Source organism: Parambassis ranga, chromosome 22, assembly GCF_900634625.1.
Source record: "Parambassis ranga chromosome 22, fParRan2.1, whole genome shotgun sequence".
Taxonomy (NCBI): domain Eukaryota; kingdom Metazoa; phylum Chordata; class Actinopteri; family Ambassidae; genus Parambassis; species Parambassis ranga.
The window spans coordinates 3,589,152-3,604,684 of NC_041042.1; the positions used below are offsets into that span (position 1 = coordinate 3,589,152).

General features: G+C 43.2%; 2 protein-coding genes and 1 long non-coding RNA gene across 4 annotated transcripts; 1 reads left to right on the plus strand and 2 right to left on the minus strand.

Moving 5' to 3' along the window:
- Positions 1-291: 291 nt before the first annotated feature.
- Positions 292-5,358, minus strand: LOC114427109 (alpha-tectorin). Its single transcript, XM_028394892.1, has 9 exons — positions 5,137-5,358; positions 4,540-4,628; positions 4,320-4,424; positions 2,074-2,234; positions 1,861-1,996; positions 1,424-1,518; positions 843-1,011; positions 610-724; positions 292-531 (listed from the first exon to the last, which is right to left on the minus strand). Exons 1-9 carry the CDS (start codon positions 5,222-5,224, stop codon positions 356-358), a joined length of 1,134 nt encoding a protein of 377 aa, XP_028250693.1. The 5' UTR covers positions 5,225-5,358; the 3' UTR covers positions 292-355.
- On the plus strand, positions 441-13,577 carry LOC114427110 (uncharacterized). Of its 2 annotated transcripts, none has more exons than XR_003669433.1 (7): positions 441-579; positions 2,579-2,646; positions 5,123-5,217; positions 5,320-5,485; positions 6,489-6,602; positions 12,927-13,110; positions 13,456-13,577. It is a non-coding gene; the product is annotated as an uncharacterized LOC114427110 (long non-coding RNA). The 2 variants fall into 2 exon arrangements; XR_003669434.1 differs by having other exon boundaries at positions 5,149-5,217.
- Positions 6,137-15,414, minus strand: shprh (SNF2 histone linker PHD RING helicase). The gene is made up of 29 exons (XM_028394890.1): positions 14,485-15,414; positions 14,269-14,398; positions 13,936-14,154; positions 13,762-13,840; positions 13,451-13,601; positions 13,213-13,315; positions 12,873-13,132; positions 12,168-12,794; positions 11,513-11,764; positions 11,357-11,435; positions 11,096-11,259; positions 10,756-11,012; positions 10,429-10,550; positions 10,170-10,258; positions 9,959-10,051; positions 9,769-9,876; positions 9,536-9,678; positions 9,281-9,454; positions 9,124-9,186; positions 8,827-9,052; positions 8,582-8,719; positions 8,314-8,415; positions 8,169-8,240; positions 7,612-7,800; positions 7,432-7,524; positions 7,241-7,327; positions 6,849-7,027; positions 6,672-6,752; positions 6,137-6,587 (listed from the first exon to the last, which is right to left on the minus strand). The coding sequence occupies exons 1-29, from the start codon at positions 15,067-15,069 to the stop codon at positions 6,491-6,493; spliced, it is 4,962 nt and encodes a 1,653-aa protein (XP_028250691.1). The 5' UTR covers positions 15,070-15,414; the 3' UTR covers positions 6,137-6,490.
- Between the last annotated feature and the right edge of the window lie 119 nt (positions 15,415-15,533).

A 15,533-nucleotide genomic window follows, 5' to 3' on the forward strand; every position in this document is an offset into this window, starting at 1 on the left:
TCGCTGCTAACTTTTGGCTAACAGTGAGCTTAGCTACCTGACACAAAAACACAAGAAAGAGTCGCTAATCTATCCCAAGGTTACACAAAAGCAGTGTAAAAGTTGTTTTCTGTTAAAATACATTTTGTGCAGCCTTCATGAAAAATGAAACAACATATTTGTGGCTCATATTTAAATATTTACATCTTATATGGAAATAGGCTAAATGCCACAGGAAGGAGGGAGGGACACACTTTATGGAGACATTTATTAATCTAAATTTCTTAAAAAATAATTTTACAAAGAGGAAAATGTGCTTTGCCGTAGCTGTTTTTATTGTAATAAATGTTTTCTATGTCCATTTTTCAGCTCTGGTTCACGAGGCCACCTCTGAGATGTGGTGAATGTTGGACAGGGTGAGCTGCGCCTCCCGTGCTGGGTAAAAACGTCTGGAGCGAAACCACAGCCTCCCAAACACACCTGTGATCAGCAGCAGGACGACCAGCAGCCCTCCGAGGACAAACGTCTCGACAGTTGGGAGTCTGCCTGCATCTACAGAGGAAGGGACATATGGTTATGAACTGATTTCATCCTTTTAAGGTTTGTCACAGGAGCCACATGAATACATACTTAGATTGGGCTTTTCACTGTCGCTAAATTGTCGTCTGATTGGTCCATAAGACACAGTGTGGGACAGTGGGATGTCTCTCCGCATTCTCATTAATGCATCTTCACTGGAGCAGTTCTGCAAACAAGGAGATAAGGGCAGCTCTATATTAAGGGCATACAGTAAGCTTCACATATAGCAGGCTACTTGTCTGAACTGGTCTCTGACTACTGGCCTGAGGAATGAGCTCACTCACAGGCTGGCACAGTCCTGGGCCACTGTGGCAGATCTGGACGTTGCAGTGAAGGAAGACGTTGGTGTAAGAGCTGCCGACAAACTTGAACATTTGTATCCGGAACATGGCCTCTGGACCTTGCCCGTTCTTCATCACGCTCAGGGTTTGTTCGTTTGACAGCACCGGACAGCTAGAAAGTGAAGACGGGAGAAGCCAAGTGAGGCTTTTCATTCCTGAGTGAAAAATTGTACTTTCATTGTAAAGCTAAGAAATAAATGTAAACACAATAGCAGGTGATTCAACACAGCGACAGACGGATTTGTTTGAGTATTTTTTTCTCCCTTGGCGTTGTGAAATCTTTGTGCATTTCACTGCCCCGCTGTTGCTAACAGTACCAAACACTGCTCGGTTGTCAAGGACATGCACAGCTGTTGAGCTGAAACGCATGTGGCCTCTCAGACAGGAGTCACATGACCAGGTTCTGAGTGTTGTCTGCCCAGCTCTCTAGGCAACAAATTCTCTTATTTCATATTTCAACAGAGGGCTTAGAGAGCTGCTGACAAATGTGGTGAAGAAATATATTCATATGTTTGGAGGCAGACCTGTCTCTGATGAAGGTGTACTGAATGTTACTGTAGGGATCGCTGGTCGGAGTTGCCCAGCATCTCTCCATACGCAGCATCAGGTGAGCCGGTATCTTGACACAAAGACAGGGTGTAAGTCACTCTCTGTACAAAACATTCACGCCATGAAATGCTGAGTCAAGTAAACAACAGGTGTTATAACAACATGAAAGAGAAGGAGCACTCAAGGCACTGTCTGGTCATGAGTGCAGTGTTGCATTTCCAGAGTTGCTTGGAACGTCTACACACATAACATATTGCTTAACATTGTGTAGCATCCAAAAATAGCTGCCAGTAGTAGAATACTTGAAATGTTTTGATCCGTTTTGGCTCCTAAAGTCGAAGCTAAGCTAATATACCCTTGACCTTTCTAAGATTATTCACAAAATATACCTTTAAATATAGTGTGTAACTACCATGAACACTTTAACAAAGATGTCGTCATCCAGGGTCAGAGAGGGCACAGTTGTCCACCTGTCCTGGAAGGCTTCATCTTTGTACAGCAGCATTGACACTGAGAAGTTCCCGTCCTCTGTGTTCAGAGTGATGGTTCTGTAGTGATGAAAGCAGCCGCATCATATTACCGTCACATCAGAGGAGGTCAGAGGAAAGAAGAAAAGAGCGCTCACCTGACGTCCACTCTGATCATGTTCTCTCCGTTGGGTTGTTGGACCATGTAGTTGATGGGGTAGCGGCACACGAATGTTATGTTGATGTAGTTTCTCGTGATGATGTCGGAATAGTTGTTGTGTATGGTGTTTATGAACATGATGTGTGTGTCATCAGAGGTCTGAAGGAGAGAACGAGAGAGAATAACATTAGGTCACTATCACTGCAGGAATAGGAGAGCGTCTTTCTTTAAATTTTATCTATTGTCACAGTTCTGCCCGTTCCTTCACAACATTTCTCCACAGCCACTCACTGCTGCATCTTCTTCCTAGTTCCAGTCCAGTTTTCCAACTGTAACTAACCCACCTACATCCAATCTCATTCAACCCAGTATATATTCTCCCTCAGTCCTTCCCCTCTCCTACACTACAAAGAGAGACTTTCCAGTGTTTTATTTAGACTGTTTATCTTTTTTATCTTATCTTTATTTTGCTGACCTTGTCTGTATTTTTGACTTTGATGCAGATTCTGCTCCTGGTTGCTTGGGTGTTCTGCCAGCCTGTCCCCACCTTACTGCCTGCCCAACTAAGACTGTGAGTTTCTGCTTCACATAAGGATTGAGATTACACTGTGATGTGTTGCTATTGAATCCTGTTACACCTGCGTGGAATCTGTGGCTTCTATGGAACTGATGGAGCAAGATCCACTAACCTACAGACTGTGATCTACACTCATCTTAAACTTTTAACCATCCTTTCATAGTTTTAAGTTAATTAGGCTGAGACAAATCAATTTTATTTGTAAATCAGGGCTGTGAACTTTGTCTGTTCAATTTTTGAACTTGTAAAGTGGCGTTCACAAAAGTTTGTAGATGTAATGAATATGCATGATATCTCCAGGATATACAAGTCACAAAACTGCACGTAAAATGTAATGTATTTACTATTACATGAGATAAAAAGCAGACCTACATGTTGAGAAGCTGGAGGTCTGTATTGTGTGTAAATTCTCTGACCTTAGTCCAAGGTGTGTGTAAAAGTGACAGCTTTCAGATTTGATAATCATCTTAAATCATTGAGATTTAGCAGCCTTCAGTTGCTCTAAATATAAATGTAATACTGTTTAAAATTCTTCCTGGTGACGTAGATAAAACCATTAAAGGTGGTGTCTGAGGTCCCCCACAGAGTGAAGATGGAGGCTGTGGTCACATACCTGAATGAATGGCTTTAACATCTTTCAGTGGTTCGTGGTCAACACACAATCACACCCCCTCTAGCACTGACCGGCTGAACCCCACTACAACACTTATAAATGCAACACTATCACTCCAACATGAGTGAGGACACTGTCATGTTTCACTGAAAATGTCAGACCTTTAAACTCGGTCATGTCCTCTCTGGCGGTTTTAAATGGTTTGACGGTCGAGGTGAAGGTGAGATTGACAGCTTACAGCATTCCTTCCCTTTAGCAACAGCCATCTAATCCAGACTGGGCTTTACTTCCCTCAGCTGCTATGCAAAAACCTTGTAAAAATTCTAACGTCTGAAAGCTGTGTTAACCTTTTGCTTTCATACATTCCTTGTGAGCAGTTCAAGGACACTTGTGTGCTCAAGCAGGGATTAAAAACTCACAAAATCCACAAGAGTGGCTGGATTAAAATAAAAAGAGGCAAGCTGGCCAGTGATTTATGGCCTTCCCTTTCAGTGGACTTCAACAAATAATCATCATTTCCATGTAAATCCTGATAATTTAGAACTACAAGGCCATTCATGGTCCCCTTGCTGCTTTGAATAAGGCCCCGCGGCTGTTATAGAGACAAGGAACAACACTGCCCTTCTTTCTTGACATAAAGGCCACTCCCCCTGTCTTTTCTCTTCACTCCTCTCTGTCTGGCCTCAGAGTTTGTGCCTTTCTCTGTCCATCTTATTATACTTGCTATGAGCTAATGCCATAGTCTTCATCTGAACACAGAGCCTCACAGTCCACATTTACGTCACTGCAGGAAAAAAACGTTGTTTAAACTGACAAAAGTTGCTTCGTTTTTAAGGCAAAGTTACCACAACAACCGTACACATCGTAAAATAGATAATTTATTATGATGGGGATTTTATGTTGTCAATAATGGAGATGGTAAGAGTAGTTTGTCTTCATGCTGGTTACAGCTGAGGACTGGTTCTTTTGTGAAGATGTGTTCTAAATGTCTAAGTTCACGTGCAACATTTGATTAGTTAGACTCCTGAAACGCACAGTTAGAAGGAACACAAACCATGATGGTTCCACAGTCCGAGAGGTTTGTCTTTATGCTGAAAATGTAGTCGTCGCCGACCTCAACGCCACGGCACTCTGGATCATTTAAATGCAAATCCCAAACCTAAACAAGAAAACACACAGGGAATAAAGTCAAATATTCAATTATCAAAAAAAAATTACAAGTGCTTTGCTTCAGTTGTTAACGGTAGTTTGAGGAAAAATTACTGTTGACTTACATAAACTGGAGGCTCTTTCTTGAGGAAAAAAGCACTCGGAATAACAACCTCCATGTGATCGTTGGTGCAAATTACAGTTTCATTGAGTTCTGAAGGAAAGGAGATAAAAGCGCTTTGTTTTTATTTTTGTTTCATTTCCTTTGCAAATACTGCCAGATTTTACATGCAGTAATCAATAAGGAATAAACCAAGTTGGCAGCTATTGAATTAAAATAGGTAATTCAAGATACAGTGAGGTTTTGAGGCCTCATTAACAGTGTAGCCCAAAATAAGAAACTTTATATAAAAGTATGCAGTAAAAACATTAGAAGGGTAAAATGAGCAAAACTATTAAGGAAAATTACTAAAGAAATTCAATGACTAAAATGCAGATGATAGTGCTGCTTCACACTGTTTTACCATGTATAAAGATCTATTCTCAGCACAGCTACCGTTTAAAGCCAAATCAAAGTCCTGCTGATGTGAAGGTCTGGTAAAAAAATTTTTGACTGCTCATCCATCCTCAGCGTGTGAGCAATAACAGTCAGAAATATCACTTTAAAGTTGTTTTGAATTTGTTTGACCCTTGACATCTCTTCTTCAGGTGTGTGTGCTTACCCTCCTCTTCAGGCTCCAGATACACAGTCGAGGTGACCATCCTCATGGTGAAGAGCAACCCGGCAAAAACCAAACCAACAGGTGCCATTTTCCAAACACTCTTCTTCTTCTTCTCCTCCTCCTTTCTCTTACAGCCCTGCTGCCTTTTTGGCCTTTTTCACTGAAAGTCTGAATCTTCCGCAGCTTGCTGTCAACCAGAAGACGTAGTACCCCTCTCTTACTCCAGCCCTCGAAACACGGCTCTAATGAACTGGGAGCCTCCCTCCGGCCTTAAAACACCAGCTTGAATGATGTCCCCAGCAACAATGAGATTCCGCACATGAATAGGGAGAACTGAGGGGAGTCCAAGGTAACACGTATGTCACCGCCTACTGCGGCGATGTCCTCTCAGTAAACATCTTACAACTGTTCCTTACTATTGGGGGGGTCTGGTAACCATGTAAAGAGGAGCAGCAGCAGCAGCACGGGGCTGGCGCTCTTTGTTGTCTGCATCCTTTGTCCGGACATTTTAAAATCTTTACTGGTGCGGGAATCCCAGCCAGTCAGGTGAAAAGAAACTCATTACAAGTCAAGGGCAATTCAGTGACAATGCCAAGGACCAGTGAGTGTATGTGTGTGGTGGAAGAGACCATAAAATACTCAAGTATGCAAATGCATCACATTAAAAAAAAAAAAGCTAAGAAACAAAAACATTTTTACATAAAACTGTTAAAACTCACTCAGACAATTTGACCATGATAATAAAAACAGATAGTTGCTGCAAAAAGGTGCAAAACTTTTTCAACTTTTTATGAGTTTAATTTACAAGATTAGTTTCCAAGACACTGAATCTTTGGCGTTTTGTCTTGCAAATAAGGCTCAACTGTCTGTCATTGTTTTGTCTTAAAGAAGATTCTCCTCTCTCTGATCTCATCTGGTGAAGCTGTAAAGTGCAAAAGTGAGAAGAGATGAACGGCTTCCTTCCTGTTTCAATGTAGAAAAAAACCCAAAACAAAAGTAGTAGTCACTGGCAGGCTTTTATTTCCTGAATGGTGTCAAAACACCCCCTCCATTTTTCACATGTCTGAGCATTCAGTGAATTTGTACATAAGTATATTTAGATTAACAACAACAGAGTACCATCCATTCAAACGTGTACAATTACTGACCCAGTTAGATACACAATGCTACAGTGTAACAGCACAAATACAACTGCAAAAAGTTTTAAAATCTGAGCTGGAGTACAATTAAAAACGTGTTGTGTGTTGTCAGTGTTTGGTTAAAATATCTACAGGCTATATAAAAAAACTGGAATGTGCAAATCTGTCCTCTCTTTGCCTGTTTTTGTTGAGTCGATGTCCCTCTGTGTGCAGATTCACTCCAGAGGTTCGGCGTCTTCAGTAAACAGGTCGGCCAGGTCGGCTACCGTCAGCACAGCGGCCTCTGAGTGCTTCATGGCCGCGCTGGTGTGACTGCAACATAAAAAGGTATTTATCCGTGACATTTGTGGCACAATACAAAGCCGACAGCGTTACTACACAGCGACTCACACACACCTTTTCTCTGCTGTCTTCAGCATTGCTTGCATTCGTTCTTCGATTGTGGATTTAATGAGGAATCTGTGAACAAATGTTGGTCTGGAGGACAAACAAAAAATTAAATTGACCTGTTTGGTATAATCAACAAGATATATCATGCACTAGTGCTAAAAGTTGAAAAACAGTGCTTCTTACTTGGTTTGGCCGATCCGGTGCACCCTGCCTATCGCCTGGAGTTCGTGAGCTGGGTTGAGAATTGGCTCAACCAGCAACACGTGAGTTGCTTCGATGATGTTCAGTCCATTGGAGCCCGTGTGGAGAGGGAGGAGGAGAATGTTGATCTTCTGTTCATATTTGAAGGAACTCAGATTTTCCTGTGAAATCACAGTATTCTCTGGATGAATAGATGGCTTCAAAACAACATTTTTTGCTTTTATTTATGTGTTTATGTGCAAGAAAGTGAGCCCAGCTGACAATCAGAGCAAAAGGATAAATAATAACATTTTAGGTTTGATTGTAAAAAAGTTTTTAAGCTTGAAAAAAATCAGTTTAATTCAGCAAAATGCACAAATGCTCCTGACTCAAACCTGGAACTTGTGGATTCCGTTGATTTGCGAGAACTCCATGTTATTATCAAACAATGCCTTTGCGATAATGTCCAGCACGCTCTGCCACTGTGCGGAGGAGATACAGAAAAACAAACTGGGTCAGGTCCAAACTCGAGATCACCAAAATAAATCACTGAATGTTACACAGAGCAGAGATAGTTTACAGTTACCGTGGAGAAGACGAGACACTTGGCACCGGGGTCAGTCACTTGAATTTTCTTAAGGGTTCTCACAACTGCCTCCACTTTAGTAGAGTGGCTTCCCTGTCAGATACAGGAATAAACAAAAAGTTTCATCTTGAAACTGTCTCTTCCTCCTGTACCTACATGAGGACGGTGTATCACACTGACCTTGACAGGTATGTCTTGGTCCTGATTCGACGACTGGGTGGTGAACACGTAGGAGATTTCAGTGTGGGATGTAGTCTGTCTACAAATGGCACATTTGATGGCACGGCGCCTGGAGCCCACACTGTACTGGTCCACAATGATAGCAATGCACTCATTACAGAAGCAGTGGCCACAAGTCAGCACTGCCCACTGGGATGGAAAGAAAAGAATAAGAAGAGAATTAATTAACAAGGGAGGCAAAATTAGCTTTTAAAATCCATCAACTCCTGTTGTTTTTTTCCCAAATTTTACTTTCTCTCAATCTCAATCATGAAATTCCTGCTTCCTTTTTAAATCAGGCAAACTGCAAACATTGAAAGAAATCCACATTAAGTACAGGAGGAAAAGAAGTCCGCCTCAAGCTAGATGTCATTACAGTCCCGGGTTAGTGTCGATAAGACAGTTTTACAGAAGGTGTTTTGTTTCCTTCCACACTAACTCAAGCAGTATTAAATTTTAAAAGCTGACCAAGTTTTTCAAGCGCTTCAGCCTGTGAGAAATCCTCCAACAACACTCACCTCCTGTCCCAGGGGCCGAGCACAGATGGGACATGGCTCTGGGTTCAGCCCTCCAGTAGACTTGTCCTGAGACTTTAACAAAAAAATTCAGGTCATTTAAGAGTTTAAAAAAGGAGTGATGCACTTTGTGGATACGATCAAATACCTTTTCTAGATTTGTAAGATAGAGAAACTGGCCCAGTTTCTTTTGGAGCTGCGACTTTGCCACAGCCTGATCGTTCAGGAGCTTCACTCTGTTCTGCTCCACCTGGGAGCAAAACAACCGAGGGCAGAGGTCAAGAATGCAGTAAAATAATGACATCACTGAGAAAAGAAACAAATACTGAGGCTACATGAAGGCTTATATTTCCATCCAGCCTGGTCTAAAGCACAAACAGCTGTTTTCAAAACGTGTGTCATCGTCTTTGGCTCACCTCATGTGGCTCTATGATGTGCAGCAGCTTGGGCTTTGGCTCATCAGGCAGACGCACACGGAGCCTCTCTGTTGCCATACCCAGCTCATCAATGGCCGACACATGGTTGCGCAGCACCATCCAGTACTCGTGCAGCACCTGAGGAGTGCAATGTTGCCAGTTTTAATTTAATCTTCTTTTTTCAATCTATGGATTTAAAAAAAAGTCTCTGGCATCCTTAAAGAATTCTAAGCACGCTCACAAACCTTGTACTCCTTCTTCCAGTTCTCAAAGAGCTCCATAAAAGTGTTCCCCTCCTCCACCAGGTCCGGGTCCATGCGTTTTAATTTAGCAAAAGACAAGATGGCCTTCAGAGTGCGTTCAGTCTCGCTGGCAGCCCACAGTCCTCTGCTGGTGGTGGGAAGACGGTCATCCACCAGCCCGTCCTCATCCTCAATCATTTCCTCAAAGATGGCTGTCTGACCCTTCACCCTGTCGAAGTTTTTCTGATTTAGTGACACTATGATGTCTCATACACTTCGAGTGTTAGCCTCAGAACTTACGTGTGAGAAAACAGCTTGGACTCATAATCCGTGAAGAGTTCATCTGCTTTGCAAAAAACACAGCTGGAACACAGAAGAGGAGTTTGAATTATTATAAAAAACAAGCTCCAACGTACAAACTCTAATTGGCTCTAAAAAAAAAAACGGCTTGACTTACTTGTTGAGTGGGAGTCGCATCGGCCTGAGGTGACAAATGGTGGCCTCTTCAATAACCTCTTTTGAAGCTGGACCTTCCAGACTCTTCACCGCATCCTGCACTGTCTTTTGAGATTTCACAAGATCTTGCATTTGTGTGGTGAGAAGAAACTGCAGACCACATGCATCACGGAACCTAAAGGAGACCCAATTTATTTTTCATGTGGGTCTCAGGGTAACTTAAAAAAACCTCATATTTTGATAAATAATGGCTCACTTGTCTGCCATAGAGAGCTTGTTAGCTTGTTGTTTATAGCTGGATGTCAGCTCATTCTTGATGCGGGACACCAGGTCATCATCATTGGAGCAGCGGATTGATTTCTGAATAACGTCCAGCCACCAGGGCGAGTTCAGGTTGACCTGGAGGTAGAAAGTTAATCGTTAATCGTTTTTTCTGTTAGATGTACTTAATTGATCATGTATGATCTATTTTGATTATTAAAAACTCACTTTTCGTCTCAGCTCTTTGATGTTCTGTAGCACCGGCTGCAGGCCCTGATGGGCATCCGCCACCTCTGAGTCGTATTTGGTCATGTAGTGCTGTCGCAGCTGCTCAGCCTAAAAAAAAAAAAAGTAAAAAGCAAAATTACAGCTGTGATTTGTTTTGTTTTTTAATCTGCAATGAATATGTGTGAATTACCTCTTCACTAAGCCGGTCATCTCTCAGGGTTGGAGGTATCCCAGGATGCTTTGCGCTCAGCAGTTCCATCAAGTTGTGTGTGGCATGAAGCCTCTGTTTTTACACAATGGTAAAAAAAGGTCACAAAAGCAAAGCAAGTAAAGACTGGTCAGTATCTACATGTTAATAGCAGATTCTTTAAGAAAGGGGTGATAATTAGGAGGCCATATACCTGCAGTGAATCCGTCTTCAGTCTGTCTTTGTGCTCCGCTGATGAACGAAGCACTTCTCTATACATCTCTACTGCCTCTACAAACTCATCTGCAGGCAGCAAAGGAAAAGATCATAGTTTGTGTTAATGAGGCTATACAAACCACAACATATATTCCCTCTTCAGTTAAAAAAAGTGTTACAAAGCACAAAAACAGTATCGTTCCCATGGGAAACTGGGAGCAGAGGGAGCAGAATAGAATAGAAGTGGGGTTTTATACTTCTGATGATGTGGATTCCGGCCAGGCCATTGAGTGCGCACACCAATTGTCTGTGAGCTTCTTCACACTCCACTCGACATTTCTTCTGCAGGGACTTCAGGAGCTCCTCCATCGTCATGGTGCTGAGGAGACAAGAAAATCCCACTTAGCAAATCCTCCAATGCAAATGACACAGAATGGGTCAGCTTTAAATAAACACAACTGGAAGCTGTATAATTGACAAAAAAAGATTGCTGGGGTCCATTACCGTCCCTAATGATGCAATGCCTTAATTAACTGCTGCAGCTGCCATCAAAAAAAGACCTCTTGACCACAAGTGTCAACTACCTTTTCTGTAGAGGCAGGAACTCCCCCCGCACAGCTTGTGGATGGCAGCAGGCCTGGCGCAGCCTCAGCAGGGGGTACAGGATGGTGTTGACGGTGCGGCGGTCGAGGCTTCCGAGTTTCAGGCTCCAGTCAGAGATCTTCCTGAGTTTGACCAAAGCGTCCTGAGAGCAGACCTCATGCTGACGGTGGTAGAAATGACCCTCAACAGGGGAAAAGTGCAGCCAGTGCACCTCCTCTGTCTGAGGAGGGATTTGAATCTGGAGTAGCGGAGAAGAGGATCGGAGATCAGACGACACGAAAGAAGAACGAACCCAGAAATTTGAAACTTCTAAATCCTTACCTGATCAATGACGTCTTTTTTGGCCGATCTCCACAATATCTGTGCAATTACGTTATACAGAGGTTCTGTGTTTCCACGGCGATAGGGGCGATAAAGCAGCTGGTCCCACCAGTGTTTCACCCAGTATGGGTCAGCTCCAAGAAAAAGCATGAGGCCATATAGATCTGAAGATGAACAAAAGCAGAATTGAGCGGATCACTTTGTTAGATCTATGATTTTTTTTTTAAAATCTTTGCATGTAAAGATTTTCCTTGACAATACCTTCTAAGCCCCTCTGAACAGGAGTTCCACTGACACACCAGCGATTGACAGATGCAAGGCGCAGAGCCATTTCAGCAGCCTGATGAGGAAAAAGCAACTTACTTTGAATAAACAGCCTTTCAGACACACAAGATGAAGTGGATTTCCTCAACTCGCCTTCGCAGTGGGACATTCAACCATCTGAGCCTCGTCCAGACAGATGCGCCACCACTCCACGGCCACCAGGGGGCTTGGCACGGCCATGTAGCGCTTCTGGTTGCGGAAGCGGCGCCCGTCTTTGCTGTTGCTATGAGGGATGTCTACATAGTTGAGCTCGGAGCGCAGTACGTCATACGTGGTGATGACCACATCCTGCTCAGCGAGCATGTGTGGCTGGATGAAGCCATGTTTCTTCACACCCTGATAAACCTGAGAGAAAAGAAAACATATTCATAATGCTAAGACATGAAAGTAAATATTTACAGTAAATGTATGCAGTTAAAAGACATCTGTTTATGTTCATGAAATTGAACATGCATGCAAATTTAATTGTGGAGGTGTAACAGCTGCAGTAAATGGGGCATTAACACAGCAGCTGCTGCAGAGAACACATCTGCAGCAGAGAACAAACGCACAATTTAATCAAGAAAACACTTGGAATTAAGGATGAAAAATGAGTGAAATTCCCCTTTAATGTTGCACTATGCTTGCAAGCTCTACTTATGCAGGCAGTGATATCATTCATCCTAACATTTAGCATCAGTATTTGAATTCCTGAGATCGTAACCAATGACATCTTCTGAGAAGCCCGTGTATGTTTTTGTTTACTCACTAGCACCCGTAGAGAAGAGGACCTGATGTGCCGGTTGATCTCCTCCACCCACTGGTGGCAGATGGAGCTTGGGGAGATGATAAGGGTGGCCCCGGTGGACACCGGTTTCATGGCTACCAGACAGTGGGGACAATAGAAGGGTGTAGTTTCAAGGCTTTCCTCTTTATAGTTCACACAGTCTGCGTGCTGCCATAGTTGACAGTTCATACACTGGACCCGAGCCTTGTAGTCAACGATGCCCAGTTCACCACAGATGCACTCAAAGCGATAGTCGGGGGTGTTAAAAGGGACAACTGACGCTCTGGTGGGGGTTTCAGTCTCCTCATGTGATTCTAGCTGTGAAGTTTCTTCAGGCAGATCATTCATTCTGCACTCGCCCTGTGTGTCAAATTCACTTTTATCCCGAGACGTCTGTAAGGGTGCTGTGGAAGTTTCCAGCATGTCATCCGACTGATCTGCTTCATCATTCAGGCTTTCATCACACTCCTTTGTGTCAGCGGCTGTAGGACATTCTGAGCTCAGCTCTCTTTGATACTCAGAGAGAGCATTTAGCAGAGCTACTTCTGCCTTCTCCTTCGCTCGTCTTTGAAACATTTTCCTGGGTGTGTGCGCTGTGATTTTGAAATTCTAATGAACACAAACACAGAAAACACAAAGTCAGTAGTTGTAGCATTAAAAATCCTTTGATTGTTTCTCTATTCTTACAGGCTTGGAGGCTCCTGCTAATGTCTTCTTTGTGTCTTTGTATTTCTTTCCCAGCTTGAAGGACCCAGCCAAGCCTCGACCTTTGACCCGCTCCACCATGCCTTCATCTATGAGCTTCGTCAGCGTCTTCCTGATGTGATTGCGGTTCTTTAGGAGGTCATAGCCGTACGTGGCTCTGATGTAGGCAAAGACAGCATTGACTGAGGCTCCTTTGCCAGATCGCATCTCCTTTATTGCAGTGAGTAGCATCACACGCACAGCTGCAGGACAATAAATGTGACATAAAAGTCAAACTTTAAACACTGAGCGGGATTCTTTCAGAGGATGGTGAGTGACATACTTGGGTAGGATATTTTCATCTTAGGCTGAACTTCAGGCTTGCAGTGGACAACCTTCTTTCTTTCCAGTGGAGGAGGAGGAACAAAGAAATTCACAGATTTTCCCTACAAGAAGAGATAAATCACTATGAAAATACATTTATAAATTAGCCGATGCCTTGAGTTTGAAATCATTGTAACTAAATAGGTGAAGATAAGAGAGAGAAAGACGGCAGGAAGTAAAGGGTGGCTTATCCTTACCACAGGCAGTGTGAGGGCCTCCTGCTCCAGGTCTTGCCGGGTATGATACAGGATGAGAGCCAGAACTTCCACTGTCTTACCGAGTCCCATCTCATCAGCCAAGATCCCACCAGGCCACTCGATGCCGGCAAGTGGAAACTCTCGAATTAAGCTTAAAAAGAGAGGTTTGTTTTGGAGATATCAGCCACTAAGACTTCCTCCACTACTGCAAAACAATATGGTTTTATATAACTTTATAACGTTTTGCTCAAACAAAGCAAACATGTTATCCTAAGACATTATAGAGAACACATGATAATCTGTGTCTTTACCAGCCAGTGAAAGGATTGTAAAACAGCTTCTTGCCACACAAAGTAACCAGCTCCCGCCAGAGGAAATGCAGTGATTGTTCTGTGGAGAAACAGTGAATATTAGGTCATTTTTACAGTTTGCAGCTTTTAATTCTATCAGCTCTTTTGGAAACCATGAGCAGTGTCTTAGCCTACCTTTCACTGCTGTGCTTCTGTATTTCTCTCTCCTCAGCATCCAGTTGACTGCCTGGCTCTGATATGGCCTGAGTACAGGAATAAGAGCCTTGTGCTGAACATCATATGTCAGCTCCTGGCTCTCGTTTTGATGTAGATGCCTGACGTAATCGTAGAGCTCCTCGACATTTTGCCTCTCCAGGTCCGTGTCACACTCGTCTTCCTCATTCTCTACAACCTCTTCATGGATAATTCAACAGAGAAATCACTTTATTTATCTAGACAGGATGTTGTTTTTATTATAAGCATACATTGTGTCTTTGTCTATACCAGGTACTGAACATGAGGACTCACCAGGAATGATAAAATCATAGAAATACTCCATTAACTTTTGCAGCAGCTGATTTGCTTTCTTCAGACGAGCATTTCCCTCGCTGAGGAACTCTGGCTTCCCAAGTCCAGTTTCCAGTAGGTAAATCTCCACCTGTCAAATTAGTTGCAACAGCAGCTTTAAAAAAATAAATGCCTTCTAACAGTTTGCAGTGTTGACACTTTGATACACCCTCATACCTTCACTGACTCCTCTTTGGGCTGGTGGCAGAGCTGCACCACCCTCCTCTTTTGCAGCCAGTCGAGGTCCTCCAGTGGGACCTTACTCAGGCTGCACACAGCCGTACAAGTATCCCCATCAGGCTTCCACTGTGGCCCCAAGCTCTCATCACAGCTGCTGTAACTGAGGCAGAGCTGATTTCCTGTCCTGTGGAGCATAAAAGCTTTCTGTTCATAGTCAAATGGGAGCCATGTAGGCCGGACGCTGAACTCCCCGATAAGGGCCTTCCAGGTGTGGCTCAGCTTCAAAGTGGGCAGCACGGTGAGAGCCAGAGAGGTGGAGGCACAGGTGATGTCTGACGAGGTGCCAGGAAGTTCTTCCGAAAACCGGACAGAGCGGGTGCAGGTCGTCTCTGTGACCTCCTCAGCTGGAGACAGACAGGTGCTGCTGGGAGTAGGGTCTACTGTGAGAATGGAGCAGGTCGGTATCTCGTCATCTTCATGGACCAGGTCGTTTTGACGGTCCTCCAGCATATTCCAGTCCAACTTCTTCTTGGCTTCTTCGTCCACCCTCACCGGAGGGGCCCTTTTTCTTCGGCTACTCATCGTGATCTCTTCAAATGCTAATCAAACTAAAACGCTGTAGTAAAGGTTTAATACATCGTTTGCACAAAAGGTCCGATATTCTTTCATTAATTGTTCGCTAGCTACCGAACTATTGTTTGTTTACATGTTAGCTTAATCGCTACTGTTTTAATATTTGCTCCTAGCTAAAGTTTGTAGTTAACAGCAACAGTACGCTGTGGAATAAAAAGAAGCATATTTACTTTCTGGACGTTTAGCTTATTAATATTGCTTCAATCGATCGGTTCATATTGAAAAGGCTCCACATAATCGGGCTGAAATGGACCCAAAACACACTTCATTTACAGACATCTATGTTGATATCCGCCATTTTTAAATGCAGGAAGTGACGTCAACCTCAGGCGGATGTTTTGGAAAATACGGGTTCGTGTAATAATTAAATACAACGAAACCAATGCGTATATAGATATTTAACTTTTAGTCTG

What these genes read in the sequence shown, in the direction of transcription:
- LOC114427109 (XM_028394892.1), bottom strand. Translation starts at nt 5,224, where the DNA reads ATGGCACCTGTTGGTTTGGTTTTTGCCGGGTTGCTCTTCACCATGAGG. An exon ending in TCTGGAGCCTGAAGAGGAGG is followed by an intron (nt 4,629 to 5,136) that starts GTAAGCACACAC and finishes CCTTTCCTTCAG; the next exon opens with AACTCAATGAAACTGTAATT. An exon ending in AGAAAGAGCCTCCAGTTTAT is followed by an intron (nt 4,425 to 4,539) that starts GTAAGTCAACAG and finishes TTTCTTGTTTAG; the next exon opens with GTTTGGGATTTGCATTTAAA.
- shprh (XM_028394890.1), bottom strand. Translation starts at nt 15,069, where the DNA reads ATGAGTAGCCGAAGAAAAAGGGCCCCTCCGGTGAGGGTGGACGAAGAA. An exon ending in TGTTCAGAGGGGCTTAGAAG is followed by an intron (nt 11,260 to 11,356) that starts GTATTGTCAAGG and finishes GTTCATCTTCAG; the next exon opens with ATCTATATGGCCTCATGCTT. An exon ending in TGAAGACGGATTCACTGCAG is followed by an intron (nt 10,052 to 10,169) that starts GTATATGGCCTC and finishes GTGTAAAAACAG; the next exon opens with AGGCTTCATGCCACACACAA.